At 51.8% G+C, this 16,772-nt stretch overlaps 2 protein-coding genes and 1 long non-coding RNA gene across 21 annotated transcripts in view; 2 read left to right on the top strand and 1 right to left on the bottom strand.

Annotated features, from left to right (window-relative positions):
- The window catches only part of Samd11 (sterile alpha motif domain containing 11), a 9,046-nt gene extending 2,534 nt beyond the window's left edge, over window positions 1–6,512 (top strand). For 2 of the 16 annotated variants that reach the window (XM_006538842.3, XM_006538840.4), the window contains exons 3-11: window positions 1,165–1,251; window positions 1,398–1,532; window positions 2,978–3,140; window positions 3,978–4,093; window positions 4,205–4,283; window positions 4,356–4,858; window positions 5,020–5,141; window positions 5,280–5,390; window positions 5,509–6,304. In XM_006538842.3, the coding sequence (XP_006538905.1) occupies window positions 1,165–1,251; window positions 1,398–1,532; window positions 2,978–3,140; window positions 3,978–4,093; window positions 4,205–4,283; window positions 4,356–4,858; window positions 5,020–5,141; window positions 5,280–5,390; window positions 5,509–5,754 (1,562 nt within the window). In that variant the 3' untranslated portion in view covers window positions 5,755–6,304. Of the gene's footprint in view, window positions 1–57; window positions 1,048–1,164; window positions 1,282–1,397; window positions 1,740–2,941; window positions 3,141–3,977; window positions 4,107–4,204; window positions 4,284–4,355; window positions 5,142–5,241; window positions 5,391–5,508 lie in introns of those variants that run through there. The other 14 variants (XM_006538839.3, XM_006538838.4, XM_006538846.3 and 11 more) reach the window with 13 other exon arrangements.
- Noc2l (NOC2 like nucleolar associated transcriptional repressor) overlaps window positions 5,862–16,772 on the bottom strand; it is a 12,962-nt gene continuing 2,051 nt past the window's right edge. Inside the window, exons 3-19 of one of the 4 annotated variants that reach the window (NR_161236.1) lie at window positions 15,961–16,135; window positions 15,750–15,878; window positions 14,176–14,296; window positions 13,998–14,088; window positions 13,309–13,384; window positions 13,111–13,221; window positions 12,765–12,878; window positions 11,977–12,055; window positions 11,678–11,817; window positions 10,801–10,912; window positions 9,855–9,968; window positions 9,337–9,438; window positions 8,168–8,311; window positions 7,935–8,048; window positions 7,512–7,647; window positions 6,715–6,801; window positions 5,862–6,459 (exon numbers count right to left, since the gene is read on the bottom strand). Coding sequence is in view for 3 of the 4 variants with exons in the window: in NM_021303.2 (NP_067278.2) it covers window positions 6,359–6,459; window positions 6,715–6,801; window positions 7,512–7,647; window positions 7,935–8,048; window positions 8,168–8,311; window positions 9,337–9,438; window positions 9,855–9,968; window positions 10,801–10,912; window positions 11,678–11,817; window positions 11,977–12,165; window positions 12,765–12,878; window positions 13,111–13,221; window positions 13,309–13,384; window positions 13,998–14,088; window positions 14,176–14,296; window positions 15,750–15,878; window positions 15,961–16,135 (2,056 nt within the window). In the remaining variant the exon portion in view is untranslated. Of the gene's footprint in view, window positions 6,460–6,714; window positions 6,802–7,511; window positions 7,648–7,934; window positions 8,049–8,167; window positions 8,312–9,336; window positions 9,439–9,854; window positions 9,969–10,800; window positions 10,913–11,677; window positions 11,818–11,976; window positions 12,166–12,764; window positions 12,879–13,110; window positions 13,222–13,308; window positions 13,385–13,997; window positions 14,089–14,175; window positions 14,297–15,749; window positions 15,879–15,960; window positions 16,293–16,772 lie in introns of all 4 variants that reach the window. The other 3 variants (NM_021303.2, NM_001369270.1, XM_030253688.1) reach the window with 3 other exon arrangements.
- Window positions 8,311–9,805, top strand: Gm52691. The gene is made up of 2 exons (XR_003955192.1): window positions 8,311–8,474; window positions 8,579–9,805. It is a non-coding gene; the product is annotated as a predicted gene, 52691 (long non-coding RNA).

The following is a 16,772-nucleotide window of genomic DNA, read 5'->3' as shown; positions in this document are numbered from 1 at the left end:
CTTTGGGGGTAGCCACTTTTAAAGTGAGAATAGACTGCTGTGAAAAGAGCCCTTGCCTAGTCCTTAAGGGGATCTGTGGGTTGGGACAAGAATAACAGGTACAAAGTGAGTGAGACCGGGCCACACAGACCTGAGGGACCCTCCTTCCTGTCTAAATCAGCTGCTGCCTCTTCTGCCTAGTGGTCTCTGATAAACTACTGGTGGCACCAAGTGAAGCCAGATACCCATTATCTGTCAGCTGGACCCATCTGCCTTGAGATATTATGGGTGGAGCCCTTGTCCAGACAGCAGGCGCTGTCTCTTTCTCTGGGGCGGAGGCTGAGATGGCCTGCTAGACTAACAGCAGTGAGGTAGTTGAGATCAATAAGTTATTAGCACCATTCTGTCGGCCAGAACGTGGAGATCGATCAGCGTTTTTGCTGCCACACTTCCCCAATCTGATAAAAATGACAGATTAAGGATTTTTTTTTTTTAAATGGAATTCAGTCCTGGTGCTGACACCACCAGCTTTGGGGGGAGGGTGGGCACACATGTAGAAGCAGCCCCTCATTGGGCATTATGGAGATTTTGAATCACCCACGGAGGGCAGAGACAGGAACCTTAGCTTGAAGCCATGATGGCGATGGCATGGGCTGTTCAGCAAAGGCTTTAGCCTCAGGGCAGGAGCTCAGGAGGAAGTTAGGCAACAGTGTTCAGGCCAGTCTGGAATTGGGTCAATTAATGCCTGAGATTCGGCATGTATGATCTCTGGGGATATTGATAGCATGGTCTGGCCTGGCCTCACAAAAGCATAGCCCATACAGACTGTGCACTATGGAGTGAAATGCTTAGGAGTCCCATTAAGAACCCAGACCTGGATATGCAGATGGGCAAATGCACCGAGGAGAGCGGCAAGGAGCTTACAGGAGACTGACTGGGGAAACACTGATGCAGAGCTCTCACTGTTACTTACGTGCCCAAGGCCAGCGTCAGGATCGCTTTGTCTTTACTGCACTCTCCATCTACCTGTCATCGTGCTCTCTAGCCTGGGACACCAGATCAGACAAGGTCTTTAACTGCCAGGGAGAACATAGTGGTGATTGGGGCTCCACACTGAGCTAAGGCAGAGATGGCCTTCTCTCGAAGCCATGAGACACTGGGTGGGGCTCACTCTATCCTCTACAGGCGACCTGTTGGGCAAGAGGCTGAGCTGCCCCTGCATCACCAGTCACTGCTCTTCAGAGAAGAAGGCCAGAAGCAAGGACCCCCAAGGTGAAAGCCCGACTCTGGAAAAGGATGCAGGTCACAGGGAAGGGGGGGGGAGCAACTGGGTCCTGAAGGGCTCCCCAGACCTTGGGTGGAAACCATAAGAGGCCTTGACTTTCCCCGTGGTCCTCACCATGTGCTCTGTCCAACAGCGACTTCGCTGCTTCCCGAGCTAGAGTCTACAATGGCCCCCGAGGACCACTACCATCAGCTTATGTCGGCCCTGAGTGAGGCCAGCTCCTTTGAGGAAACTCAACGTCTCTACCACTTGGGTATCCCCAGCCACGGTATGTGCCACCCCCACGGCCGGCGCTCAGACTTCAAGTGAGCCAAGTCTCTCTTACCTTCCCATCCCACTAAGCCAACCCCACGAAAAAGATCTGGATGCTTGGAGGTCAACACCAAGACCAGGATTGAATACATAGAAGGGCTTCCAGGTAGTGACGCAGCCTCACTGCCCTCAGTCCTCTACTGTGCGTCCCCGAGGAGCCCAGGTGAGGGTGGGACAGAATTTGTTCACCTGTTCTTTGTTGAAGAGATGTGGCCTCTGGCCTGTGCTAGTTTCTCCCAGAGTGGTCAGTGCAATACGTGAATCTGTGGTCGTGTTGATGCTGTGTCAGACTTTACAGGTTTTGTTGATACACAGGGAGGAGGGCATGGCAAAAATAGGAACCTGCGTCACAGTCAGGATGCACCCCAGGTTGCTTGAGGGAAGCCAAGCCTTGAGGCGCTGTCCTTGCTACCTAGGACTTGAGAGACACCCTGTGCTGCTACAGCACCGGACAAATCTTGTCTTTTCTGGCAGAAGTGGACGGGGGCTCAGAGAAGGGAAAAGGATTCCTGATTCTTGCAGAAGGCGCTGTTCCCTAGGGCAGCAGCTCAGGCACCGAGAGCCTGAATAATTCACTAAATGTTAATAATTTAAAAATCTTTCTTTTTAATTGCTTACCCAGCTCTGCTGGCCTGTGCAGGAGACTGTGCAAGCAAGCTGGCTGTCAATCACCATTGCATGGCGCATGACTGGGGTGGCCTGGGCTTATTAGGGTCTGGGATTTGGCTTCAAGCCCTAGCTAGGCCCACGTCCCTTTTTCAGCTACGTGATTTATAAACAGGCAGAGCGGTAGAGAAGTGGAGCTTGAGCAGGTGGATTAAAGGGGCTCGGAGCCTCCGCTCTTCCTAAATGCAATGGGGGCACAACCATGCAGGTCTGTGATTGTGTGTTGCTGCTAGTCAGTGGTATCTGCTATTATAACCATGTATGCTATGAATCGCTTTATAGGGACGGCAAGTCCTTCCTGTTCTTGTCTCCTGTCTAGAAAGGAGTTACCTGGGCAGGCTTCTGTTTGAGGTCCCCTCCTAATCCATAGACTCTTGTCCCACTCACCTACTTGGAGCAGCCCTATGCCCTTCCACCTCTGACCTTGTGAATATTCAAACCAAATTAGCACTAATACTCTACATGTTGGAGCCTTTCTTCTCCAGTTTCGATGACCTACTTATTCACATTCCTTTTCAAGTTCACTTGCCTGGCTACAGCATGTAGGTGTTAAAGCAAAGTGCCTTCCCTGCTGATCCTCTAGCCTGTGACACAAAAGCAGGCTCAGGACATGTGAGAGTCTCCTCCTCCCACTCTGTTCATACCTTCACCAGGCCAATGCCCTGCTCACCAAGATGGAAAGGGGAAATCCTACGGGAGCTTATCAGGGGGGCCCGCTATCACCTCCCTTCTCAGATCTGCTTAGGGTACGCCAGGAAGTAGCAACTGCAACACTGAGGGGTCCCAGTGGCTTGGAAGTTCACCTGCCCTCGTCTACAGCAGACCATCGACGGAAGCAAGGCCTAGTTCAGCGCCGGGAAGGGGCGGTTCCAGCTGCTGCCACATCTTTCTCTGAAAGGTATTAAGACGTGCTTCAGCAAGGCCCCACATGCTATGCTTGTTACTTGAGAAGGCCAATTCTTTCTTTCCCTTGAGTCTTCCATCACATATATGCATAATGCATTCACCACGTTCAAGGTCCACTGCAGGAAGCTCCTAAAACTACTGCAAAGACTCAATTTGGGGGGCAAAATATGCAGAAATGCCCACTCCCTGGCAAGAATGCCAAATGCAATTTTCTTGTCAAGCAACTCTGAGTATTCCAGCCTAGTAGAGCTGCCCCGAGAGCAGAGGCCCTCCCCTCACAGGTGGTGGTGGTGGGATGTTGAGGAAGGCAAGGAGAAAGCAACCACAGAGGATTCAGAGTGAAGGACATACGCCCCCTCCATCCCTACCCTGCTATAAACTCCAGAGACATCATGCTCACAGTAGTCTCCGCGGCAGACGAGTTAAGCCAAGGAGAGCATTAGGCAGGGTCCCCGGGTTTCCCAAACACATCCTATCTCACCCTGATCCTGGCAGACTGCAGCATCTGCCACATCTACAAATTGGGGCTAATTGCCCTGTCCTGCACCCCTCCCCTCACTGCTCAGGATGAGAGGTATCCCCCACCCCGGTCATTACTGACGCAGTGTGGCCCATGGGGCCATTGCCTCTGTGCTGACAAGGAGACTTGCGCGCGGGGTGTGTGTGTGTGTGTGTGTGTACACAAGCAAGCCATAATCAGGAAACCAACGGCCACCTGAGGGGTCGGCAACTAGAAGGGTTAGCAGGGGTGCACCCAGAGGTGATGACAGGAAAGAGGGGGTGTGCACAGACGGACCTAGGCATGTGCTCACTATTCTGCTGTCCACAGGGAAATGTCACAGCCACCCCCTTTGCTGTCACCCCAGAATGCCGCCCACATCACAATGAGCTCCCATCTCCGGCCTCCTTTTCTGGGGATGCCCACAGCTGTGTGTCAGACCCCAGGTGAGAAAGTCGGGTATGTAAGCCGTTTGTGTTCCTGTAAGGCTCTCTTTAGGCAGATAGATAAAAGTAGTGCAGAGCATCCGGCTTCAGCAGCCTTTTCTTCTATCCCAGGTTTCAGCTTCCTACCCTCCGCCCAGGCTGAGATGTTAGCTCGGCAGCAGGAACTTCTACGGAAGCAGAGCCTGGCTCGGTAAGCGACTGCAAGGCCAGCGGGAGCAGTTCTAAGCGTGCCCAGGCTGACTCGTCTGTCCTTTTGGTCCAGGCTGGAAATGTCAGAGTTGCTTAGGCAGAAAGAACTGGGCAGTGTTCACCGGCCACTGCTACCGGCACCAGAGGTGGCCTTGCATATCCCCGAGGGTCCCGACGAACTGCAGCGACGTGGCTCCATGCTGGTTTTGAAACACAGCTCAGCACCACTACTGGCCCTGCCACCCCAGGGACCCCCAGGCCCAGGACCCCCTATCCCACCCAAGGAGTCTGCTCGAAGCCGGTCCGAAAAGGGGAGCCTTGGTGTCCAGCCCAGCCAACCCAAGGAGACGACAGGGGCTGGCCTCTGGGCTCAAGAAGTCTCTGAGGAGCCATCCAAGGACTCAGATGGAGAGGACCCCGAGACAGCAGCTGCCAGGGAAGGGACCTCCACTCCCAGCCAAGTCCCAGCAGGAGGGACCAGAGCAGAAGGAAGGGGGCTTCTATCAGGGTCCACACTGCCCCCTCCACTGCCCCTGGGATTCCCTTGCGGGGCAGTGAGCCCCTACTTCCACACAGGTGGGCAGCCTTAGCCACCCACTGATAGGGGATCCCGTGGGGAGAAAAATCATTTGTCATTAAGCCAAAGACTTTACCAATTCAGAGAAAGGTCAGCCAGTGGGGAAGGAGGCAAAGAAATGGGAAAGCCCAAGCCCTAGTGACATCCTTTCTATCTCCAGGTACCATGGGGGGGCTCTTCACTGATGAGGAGACCACAACCCTTGAGGATGTCAACAAGTGGACTGTAGATGATGTCTGCAACTTCGTGGGGGGCCTTTCTGGCTGTGGCGAGTATGCCAGGGTGAGGGGAGTGGCAGGTCCCTAGGGTTCTGGCCCAGTTCTGGACAATGTCCCGGTCTCCCACAAAAAAGAACTTTCCTTTTGTTATTTTTCCATGCAAGCTCTACAACTCTACTCTATGGGCCCACCTTGTCCCCAGGTATTCGGAGAACAAGGAATAGACGGAGAGACTTTGCCTCTACTGACAGAAGAGCACCTTCTGAACACCATGGGACTGAAGCTAGGGCCTGCCCTCAAGATCAGGGCACAAGTAAGTTTGTCCAGTGTTTTCACCACTCTAGAGAGGGTTTTAGGATTCTCTGTACCTGGAGTTGTTTCCCTAGGCGCCTTTACCTAGCAGGTATTCACCCAGCTTCGTCTCTTTGTAGGTGGCCAAGCGCCTGGGCCGTGTCTTCTACATGGCCAGCTTCCCTGTGGCCCTGCCGCTGCAGCCACCAAGCCTGCAAGCACCTGAGCTCAGCCCAGGACATCAACCTCTGTCGCCAGCAACCACCACCTCCCCGTATGAAGGGACCCACCTGCCCACAGGACAAGCCTCACCCAAGCAGGAGAATGGGTCAGGGACCATAGCTCTGCTTTCAGGTGCCCCAGACCCTTCCCAGCTTCTCCAATGATCCGGCAGGCAACCGTCATACTCCGTGATTCCCAGTCAAATTGCTAACCTCACTCCGCCCCCAGGGTATTTCCCCTTTTTAGATGCAAAAATGCCGAGAGTATTTTTAAAAGGAAAACATAAGGCTTAAGAAGAAAAGCAATGAGCTGGGCAGAGGTGGCGCACGCCTTTAATCCCAGCACTTGGGAGGCAGAGGCAGGCGGATTTCAGAGTTCGCGGCCAGCCTGGTCTACAAAGTGAGTTCCAGGATAGCCAGGGCTACACAGAGACACCCTGTCTCGAAAAAACAAACAAACAAACAAACAAACAAAAGTAATGGGTTTATCTTCTAGAGGTAACTGCAGTGCTCTGCAGACAAACCAAAGACAAAGTGGAGAGGAGAGGCCATGGAGCCGCCCTCCCCACTCTGAACTGGGACAACGTCAGGGTCAGCCTTCGGCTTCCGGCAGCAGAAGGCTCTGCAGAAACAGTTCCCTCCCTTTCAGGGTCAAAATGGCTCCTAGTACACTTGTTCTGCTGTGCTGTAACAATAAAAGCCTGTTTACGCTCTGCTGTCCTCTCGCCGCACAGTTGCTGTCGAGGCCTCCAGGAGGCAGCAGGAGGCCTCAGTCCTCTTCTGAGAGCTGAAGATCCTCCAGCTCATCTTGTGGTCCCTGAGCCAGCTGCCACAGTTCGCTCAGATCCACTCCCGTGTCTGTGTCTCCATCTACAGAGAAGGAAGAGGCCACATAAATAAATTCTGCTATATCATGAAAAAGCCAGCTTTAGAAGTTACTCATCACTAATTAATTGCAGCATTAATTAAATTTATCAGCATGCTATAGCTGGTTGCTAAAGAGTACAGAGCAGCTGGCCTGGCACCCCAGGGAGGGGCAGAAGCCTGGCGTAGAGCTCTGTCTTCCCATGGTCTGGCCTCCAGACAGACTCCAGGGCCAATCTATCTCATATAGAAACCACTTACCCTCTGAATCGCTGTCACCTTCTTCTTTATCTTCTTCTTCCTGATCTTCTTTCAGTCCTTGGTGAGCTTCTGGGAGCCTAGGTACTCCTGCAAATGAAGAACGGTCGTCATACACACACACAGACACACACAGACACACACACAGACACACACACACACCGGGTGAAATAACAAAGCAATGAGTAGCTACACAGGAGGGCTGGCTCTGGACATGCAACAGGGCCCCAGGTCTCAGCAGTAGCAACAGGGCCACTAGCCCTCTCTGCCACCTATAGAGGCCCCAGCATGGTGACAATTACCAATACTGAGTCCCCAGCTCAAACATAAGGGGCCAATGAGTGGTATAAGAAACAGATCTAGGGCTGGTGAGATGGCTCAGTGGGTAAGAGCACCCGACTGCTCTTCCAAAGGTCCTGAGTTCAAATCCCAGCAACCACATGGTGGGTCACAACCATCTGTAACAAGATCTGACGCCCTCTTCTGGAGTGTCTGAAGACAGCTACAGTGTACCTTACATATAATAAATAAATAAATCTTTAAAAAAAAAAAAAAAAAAACAGATCTGGAGGCTAGAGAGATGGCTCAGTGGTTCAAGGACATGGGTTTGATCCCAGTGCCCACACTGAGGCTCACACCGTCTCTAACTCCAGTCTCAGGGGATCTGGATACAGACAGACAGACATGTAGCCAAAACACACAGACATAAAAATTAAAAACAACAAACCAGGTCTGCCCACTAGCCAGACATGAATGCCCCAGACACACACAGCTCTCAACCACTCCAGCTCAGGCCTCACCTCTCTCAAAGAAGTCGGTGCTGTCCTCGCCCTCAGAACTGTCCAACTCAAACAGGTCCTTTAATTCTTTCCTGTCTTCATCCTTCCTGTCTTCCACCTTCCGCCTTTTGATCTCTGGGAAGTTCAGGTCTTCTAGCTTCAAGGACCAAGAAACAGAACAACAAGTGAGGGTAGGGAGAGGCCGAGAGAACTGGGTAGAACTTAGCTTAGCCCAGCTGCGCCTCAGGAACCATCTATATCAATACCGGGGACCAGCTGCCCAGCAGGTAAACGGACATTTACAGGGTTCACTCAAACTCACCTTTCTTTCTTCCCTCCTGATTTCGTTTCCTTTTCCAACTTCTCCCCCTCAGCCCCACCCCCTTTACAAATAACCTGCTTGGCCACTTTCTACTAGGCCATCTTCACAGACCCCAGCCATACCCGCTCTTTGCCACTGATTTCCAGCTGGATCTCACGGTCCCTCAGCTTCTTCCAGTGGCCGTAGTATCTGGTGAGTGGGGTCCCCTCTTCACGAACCTGCTTCTCCCACGCATCCTAAGGATTGAAGTAAATTCAGGACCATGATCATTCTGGAAAACCCTTAAACATCCACCACACCCTAACAGGTGACCCCAGGCAGCACCATTCCAGTGCAGATGCCAAGTCCAACCCACCACTGCCATCTGGTCAGACACGCTGAAGGTCGCGCTCTGTCGAAGACTTTGGATATGTTGTGCATTCTCTTGCACTTTCTCCAGCAGCTGGCGCACCTGCCGGCAGTAGTTAGCCACTTTGCACTCCCGGAGAAAAGATTTCAGCTGCAGAAAGGAAAGACTCAGTACAGCTCCAGTGACAGTTCCATTCCTCACCCTCGAGGGGTCCAAGCAGTGAAAAGCCATGTGACAATCACAAGGACCTGCTGTCAATCTCTTAGTTAGGTCTCACAGGCATAAGACCATGCTTGTCCCCGCAGCCCGAGAGGTAAGCAGATGAAGAGCCGCGGGAAGACATAAACCTTAAAGTTTCTTTTTTTTTTTTTGCTACTTTTATTTTAACTGAAACACATCTGCTAACTTCTACTCTAGATCCACACATCCATACACCTAAAATGCTGAGCCTAAAACTAAAGGTATCCTGACTACCTGACATCATCAGCCAAGAGGACACAGGGGGAAGCCAATGCCACATTATGCAACCAACCGCGACACAGCCGTGTGACAGCTATACATGTAACGTCACACATACACCTGTGCCCATAGGAGCCTGACCCAGGCATAGCTCAGGTATGAGCAACACCACGACAAGTCTGTGAGCAATGGATCTAATCCCCTACCAGTACCAGAAAAGAGACAGCACCAGCCCCCTCCTATGAGAAGGACCTAGATGGAAAATAGCTGAGCTGAGAGCAAACAGATTCTCAGAAGGGGCACAGAGAGACCATGACCACACGGAAAAACAAAATGGGCACCAGACCAACCCAGGCTTTAGACTTCCATAGTTTATGGTAGGCTCCAGTCAGACTGGGGAAGGGTCTGCAAATTCCTGAGATCCTGATTAAGTTACCCAGCCCCAGCCCAACTTCAGCAGAGGCCGATAATCCTTTACAAGTTAATTCCACAGTCCCTAGAGAAAGTTCCTTAAGCTATCAAGGCAAATGATCGCTCTCTCCCTGCACTGGCGCCAATGGATCTGGCAGCCAGGTAACTGGATAAACACGGTGTTGCTACTGGTCCAGGACTAGAACATAAGGGGACGACAAACCTACTAAAAGATTGTCCAAGATAGCCACAAGGAGGACGCCAAGGTCTGGCCAGGGAAAGGAAGTCAGATGATGAGTACATACCTGTAGAACAGTAGGCAACACCAACTCTGGGAAAGCGATGCTGTGGGCCTGGCTGTGCAGGTATTCCAGAGTAAGGTCACACAGCTGTTCCAGCAGCCCGTCCTGGGGGGCAGGCCCAACCTCATCAGATGATGAAGCCCAGTAGCCCATTTTCTTACATTTCACCCCAACTCTGCTCAATCTCCAAGACCAGGGCTATAAAACAGTACGCACAGACCCCCCCAAGCCACACCCAGCTTCACGGGAACTGAGATTAAGGAGTCATTGCTCCATGACTACAAAAACCTCAATCTTAGCATTTGAAAAGTGGAACTCTGTGAGTTCAAGGCTAGCCTGATCAATATAGCAAGTTCCAGGACAGCAAGAGCTATATAATAGAGAGATCTTGTCTCAAAAGAAACCACAAATGGTCCACAATGGGAATCCCTCCCTTGTATATCAACGGCCTTATTAAGTCCTTGTAAACCAACTAAAACATAGCCCCAGGCCTTCCCCAGAAGCCTTGAGTTCAGCCTCACCCGGTACGCCTTCTCCTGCAGGTTGGTGCTGGACAGCTTCAAGATCACAGAGAAGTTGATGGGCTTGGAACTCATGCGACCTGGCCGCCTATTGAAGTCCACCTGCTGGAAAATCTACCCACAGAGTGTAAGCCCGAGCCAAAGAGATCCCCCAAGACCAGGCCTTCCAGAGCCCTGAGCCCCTTGACAGATAACCATAAGGACGCCTGCATACACTTAACCGCCTTTAGATACGGATCTGGGCCTCACGCATCCCAGGCACTATGGACAAAACCACCAATAAAGACAGACAGAAGGGAGACTGTGTTTTCCACACCCAACAAACCTTGCAGGCTCTATATACACTTTGGCCTTCCTAAGAGGGAAATAGGAGCCTAGCCTAACCTCTTGGTCCGAGGATGCCCCACACAGAACAGGTAAACCAAGGAGGCACAAGGTACACACAGAAGCATAGAGAGGGGAGGTTCTATAGGGAAGCCCTGATAAGAGAACTTACGTAACATGTTGCTAGAAGGTGAACCAGCTACAGTGATTAATAAATTGGAGGTAGGAAAAGTCCTTTCTCTGAGCAAAGGATGCTAACTAATATATAGAGCTGGTTATCAATATCCACCTTTATCCTCGCCATAGACTAAAGAAAGGGCGGTGTCGGTGTTAGCAGGGGCTTGGATTCACCCTTGTGCTTCACTTTCTCAAGGAATCTGCACCTGATAGGAAGCCCGAGGGCAGGGACAGCGACTCAAGGTAGAGGTACAATAAGGAAAACGAGAAAGGTGTCATAGTAACTGTGAGACTTGGAGAGACTCAATGCAGATCTGTAAGGACTGCAAAGAGAGGGGGGTCACGGGGTCATTGTTAGAAGTTAGCACTGGCAGACACAGAGACGGAGGTGTGGTTTCCTAAAGACATTTCTAAGTCCAACACGAGTTGTGCCCAGCACAGTCACCTCGAGAATGAAGGGCAGGACAGGTATGAAGGTGCCGATGGTCTGGGACAGCAGTGTCAGGGCACGTACACAATGCATGCGCAATGGATAAAATCGAGCAGTGGGCAACAACCTGGAGAAAAGAGGAGCGGAGCCCAGTCAGGTAGCCAGGCCCAAACATCAGTTAACTGCCCGCTGCCTCTGACTCCTCCCCGTTCACAAGCTCCAACTCCAGGAGACCCTGGCCACTCCTACAGGGTGGGTACTCATAGCACCCATGGGGAATAGTAATTTAAACAGTCAGCAAAACCAACAGGGACAACCAAAATGCTTGGCCTTGGTGCCCCACTGCTCAGCTGCGAGACTGAAAGGCGCTCATCCAACTTTAGCTTAGTTCATTCACTCCTGCCTCCTTTCCTCACCACCTGCTGCCTTGTTTTCTTGTACCACCTGCCTCTTCCCCTTCCTAGCTCAGTCTCCAGTGTCAGGAGAAAGCTCGAGAGGACACAGAGGCCCCCTCCTAGCCAAAGAGGTAGGCACAGCACATTCGCAGACTATCAAAAGCACTTAGAACTACATCTGATTGCCCTCCAATAGCACAAGGGCCCGAGCCGGGTCCATATAGGTGCTACACTGTGGACACCTAACCTATTTACCTAAGCTGAGGCTGACTGCGAAGCCCAGCTGCCTGAAATCCACATCCAGTTCATCTTCTCAGGCCCTTCCTCAGAGACTATAGCCACAAAAGCTAAGATTTAAGGTGTGGCCACCCGAGAAAATTCTTTGTATAATGTAATTCACAGAAGCTAGCAAATCAGGAACTTCTGCCCTATACCAAGAGGAACTTGCTGCCCCCAACCCCTAGGCTAATCTAACATAGCCCTGTCCCTGAACTCACTTGATACAGCCAATGATGATCTGTGAGAGAGGGTAGAGTAGCGGCTGCAGGATCTCACTGGAACCAAGGGTACTCAGGACTCGACACCACAGGTAGAGGCAGTGCACATACTGCCAGTTGTACACAGACTGGTGTGTCTCCTGGGGAGAGTGAGTCCACATCCTAGGCCCGTTCTTCCCTGCCAGAACCACCCAAAGCCTCCCTCAGCGCTGAGCAGCCTCCCCCATTAAAGAGTGGCTTCTAGCCACCCTAAGGCCCGGGTGGGGCTACTGGCTTCGAAGGGTCTGACCTCCTCCTACCTTCTTGCCTGCGGTCATAGCATTCCGCAGGTGGACGGCAAGCTGTCGGATGTAGAGGAAGGCGTGCTGATAGGAGACGCTGGGGTCCAAGGCAAGCATTTCAGTCAGTGTCCGTTGCATGAAGCTTATGAGGGGGAGGGTACTGGGGGAGGTGAACTTGCAGTTTCTCACATACATGATGTACATTTGCTGACAAACCAAAATTAAGAGCCACCTGAGCAACGACTGTTCAGTTCCAAGCCACCTGCCCACACCTAGGGTTTTCCATTAGAACTGCCGTCTGAAAGAGCTGCAGACTCAATTCCTGAATGGTTCCCAGCACTCAAGAACTCTGATGTTTCTCAGCCTACACACTTGTACCCACCACAAATAATCTAAGATATGCAGAAGAGAGGAAGATGTACAAGAGAAGGGTAAGATGAGGACTAGGCAGGGACTGGACCGAAGGCCGAGGAAGGAAGTAGAGACGCTCTACTTCGAGCTAGGTCTGTACAGCAGGAGTCCAGGTGATGCCACTCCAGGCCTGGAGCTACACAGCAGGATCTGATCTTGGTGGTGGCCTCAGACACGTTCCTATTTTCTAGGTATAACGTTCTCGTACCCAGAGGAAAAGAGCCCCTCCCACCATCACCACCAATACCCACAAGACCATGGGTTCCTGTTCCCACCATCACCCAATTTTCTTGGTAAGAAAACTATGATCAGAGTTTGGTGTCAAGTCCTCGTAAGGACCATCAACCACAATTCCCAACACAGACCTTAATGAACAAATAGAAGACTCACGCTACCTTCAGAATGGGACCAAGGAAGGCTTCCTTCTTGTGCCGGCAGACTCTGATGAGTACCAGGAAGGCCAGGACCCGCAGAGATTCTTCACCCGTGCTCCACAGAACCACCATCCTCTGAAAAAAGATACATCGCTGCCTTTCCTGGCCTAGAACCCTCCATGGCTAGCACGCATGCCTCAGTGGAGCCTAGTCTCACATTACTAAGCCACGCTGTCCTGAAAGGACGGGGGACCATCTGAGACTGGGGACCCTTGCTGAGTAGAGGACACAGTAGGAGCAGAGCAAGTATAGGCACAAATGCTGCCTCTATTCTAGCCAGGAGTAGGACAAGGACAAGCTAACGTACCTTGAGCAACATTCGGCACTGCTTAGGGAATGTCAGGTAGTAAGGAACCAAGCTGCTGATATGCTGCAGGACAGCTGCAGACACCGTGGCTTCCGCTAGACAGGCTACCAGCTAAAGAAGAAGAGAAAGTCACTGGAATCTGGGGTGTAAGAGAGCACCAGACTATCAGACATGACCAGGTCTCCTGGGATTCTGTACCTGCACCACCGCACTTAGGTATGTCTTGACATCCACACGGAGCTTCCCCCACAGTGGGCTACTGGATGGCAGCAGCCTGCAGGGAATACACCCACCCCATTCCGAAATTCAGACACAAGCCTGCACGAGCACAAGCCGTATAACCATGAACACCTGGCAACATAGTAGGTGTTTACCAAGATCTATTGAACTGTACCAAGAACAAAAACCAAAGCCCATTTAAGGCACCCCACTGTCTAACCTTCCAGATACCTAGACCAACACTATCTCATCTGTGTGACACCTCAAGCATTGTATGCAATTCAGAGGGCAACCCTGTTTCTAAAATCTCACTTGTCCCTTCATGACAACTGCTCCCCAGATTCTGGGTGTGTTAGCCATTCACTTAGGCTTCTGTCATATCACCTGGCTTATTTTCTGCCCTCTCCACCTGTTGGGTTTTCTTGCTCTCCTCACTCTCTGCTGCCTCTAGATGTACTCATCCTGTCAGTGCATCAACCAACTGCCACCATCTTCTCCTTCAGGTTAGGGTTAGGGTTGCTCTTCTGCATCTGCTACCTCAAGACACATGGCTATGTCTACTCCCAGCCCCACCATGACTCATCTGTATTTATTAGCTGCTTTCTGTGCTTCCTTAAGACTTTGTGACCTCCTCTACCTTAATGACAAAACCCCTGACCATACCTTACCTATTGCTATCCTTTGGTGTCTTTCCAAACAGCAGCTTCTGAAGGCAACCACAGAGGTCTCGAATGCAGAAAGTAACCAGAGCATTGAACACTGCAAGGAACCAAAGTGTCATTCACCTATATAGGGCACACAGGTGTCACACTGAAGCCTGGCACAGGTCCCCAGTCCCCAGCTCACCAGCACTATCTGCAACCTGGAACCTGCAAGTCTCAGCAGCTTCCTGCTCTCCTTGGGTGGTGGCTACAGCTGCTCGGAACGCCTGTACAACTTCATGGAACAGCCTGGGACTAAGGTGGTGCTGAAGGGGCAAGAGATCAAGATCACTAAAAGAGTAGTTCACAGTACCTGGCTCTAGGAACCTGCTCCAAGTTGAAAAGGTGCTAACCTAACCCACAATCTCAGGGCCAGAGCAACTGTGGGGCTAAGATCACTGGACCATGAGCCAACAACAAAATAGGTATTGCGCACACCTGGACAGGCAGAGCCTGTGTCAAGAGTCCCAGAAGAAAGGGGAGAGAATACTGCATTACAAACTTGCTCCAGAAAGTGTATGGGAATCTCCCTTTTCACTCCCTTCCCTAAAGAAACCAAAGTGAAAGCCAAGCATGATAGCTGATGGCTACGCCAGCACTGGGAAAGCAAAGGCAAGGAGACTACAGCAAGTTTTGAGGCCAAACTACTCTACATAGAGTTCAAAGTTAGCCACCAGGGTGATTTACATAGTGATCTCCAACTGTAAAAAAAAAAAAAAAAATCCCAAAACCTCTAAGTTAAGTGTGAAATTATTCAAAGGACACTGACTTCATTTCCCACTCCCCAGTGAAGAAATAATGCTAAGCCTGACTATAGCCCAAAGGCTTATGTAGTAGAAATTTAATATCCAAGTTTATTTGGTGGTATTTGGAAATAAAGCCTTTGGAAAGTAATGAAGATCACATGAAACATCCGGGCATTGGTGGCGCACGCCTTTAATCCCAGCACTTGGGAGGCAGAGGCAGGCAGATTTCTGAGTTCGAGGCCAGCCTGGTCTACAGAGTGAGTTCCAGGACAGCCAGAGCTATACAGAGAAACCCTGTCTCAAAAACCAAACCAAACCAAACCAAACCAAACGAAAAGGCTCAGGGCTCAGGACAGTGTGATTACCTACAATGTACAAGTCCTGGGCTTGATTTCTAACAATTCAAAAGATGTAACTGAACAAGGATCACAACACAAGGCCTTTAACAAAGACATCACCGTACTTTTTGACCTGCCTACCTCCAGCAATGTGAGCCAGTTAAATTTCTTTCCAAATTAACTAGTCTGGAGCTGGAAAGATGGCTTGGTAGTTAAGAGTACTGACTGTTCTTCCAGACGATCCAGGTTTGACTCCCAGCACCCACACAGTGGCTCACAACCATCGGTTAACTATGAACTTGCATACGGTACACCAACCTATATGCAGGTGAGTAAGTCAACAACAAAAAACAAATTGCCCCGTCTGTGGTATCCTGTTAACAGAAATGAAACAAACTCTACAACCACCCCACAAGGGTCAGAACCCTGATAGAGAGTGTGAGGAGGAAGCAGGCAGGACTATGCACTACAAATAAGGAGACGTAGCTGGAGGACCCTGGCACTTGGAAAGACCTCCATTGTGCGCTTCCCAGAAACACAGTCTTTTCACCTGCTGTCTCAGACGCCTCAAACGAGGCGAGGCCAGAGTCTCCCGCCTGTGGAGATGCAGCCACCCAGCTTATACTGCTTCTTACCCTGGAGCCCTGCCTCCACCTTTCCACCATGGCGAGGGTCACGGGTACAGGCTCATTCTTCTTGCTCCTCAGCCCTCTGGGCAACGCGTCACTGTCCTCTCCTCCGTCTTCCTCTGTTTCGCTCGCTTCCTGGACCAGATACAGAAGGACAAGGCTGGGACGGTGTATAGAAACCACAGGTGCCCCCACGCCCAGGTCTGCCGGGTTTCACCTCCAGCGTGTCTGGCAGGGAGTGGAATGGCTCTTCTTCTTCCGCAGAGCTGTCCGAGTCACTGAAGTCCAGTAGGCTCCGGTCATTCTCCTGCAGGAACTTGTAGAACTCGGGGTCTCTGTCCTTCAGCCGAGAGAGCTGGTCTTTGTGCTCAGAGGCGCGGCCCTTACGCGGGCTGAGAAAACGGGTGTCGGGTCGGGGGACGGAGTTTTTCGACCCTACACAGCCAATCTGGTTGTCGCCTCCGTGAGGCCATGTTAGTTTATTCCCTTCACTGTGGGATCGATGACCATCGGGCTTGCCTCTCCTCCATCGTCACACGCACAGCACCTCTGACATTGTTCCAACACAACCATCTCAAACTCAGCACCCGCTGAGCGCCCTCCCGGCCCCAGAGCAGCTGTGACCCCACCCACCATGCTCGCCTCATTGCTGTAAAACAGACCGTCCTCAGCTCTCCTCCAACAGCACCTCCAAACCACGCGTGCACTTCCCCCTCCAAGCCACGCGTGCGCTTCCCCCTCCCAACCACGCGTGGACTTCCCCCTCCAAGCCACGCGTGCGCTTCCCCCTCCCAACCACGCGTGCGCTTCCCCCTCCAAGCCACGCGTGCGCTTCCCCCTCCCAACCACGCGTGGACTTCCCCCTCCCAACCACGCGTGCGCTTCCCCCTCCCAACCACGCGTGCACTTCCCCCTCCAAGCCACGCGTGCGCTTCCCCCTCCCAACCACGCGTGCGCTTCCCCCTCCAAACCACGCGTGCGCTTCCCCCCTCCAAACCACGCGTGCGCTTACCCCTCCCAACCACGCGT

Source organism: Mus musculus, chromosome 4 (assembly GCF_000001635.26).
Source record: "Mus musculus strain C57BL/6J chromosome 4, GRCm38.p6 C57BL/6J".
Taxonomy (NCBI): Eukaryota; Metazoa; Chordata; class Mammalia; order Rodentia; family Muridae; genus Mus; species Mus musculus.
Note: the sequence above shows the minus strand (reverse complement) of the source record. Positions and strands in the feature narration are given on the sequence as shown.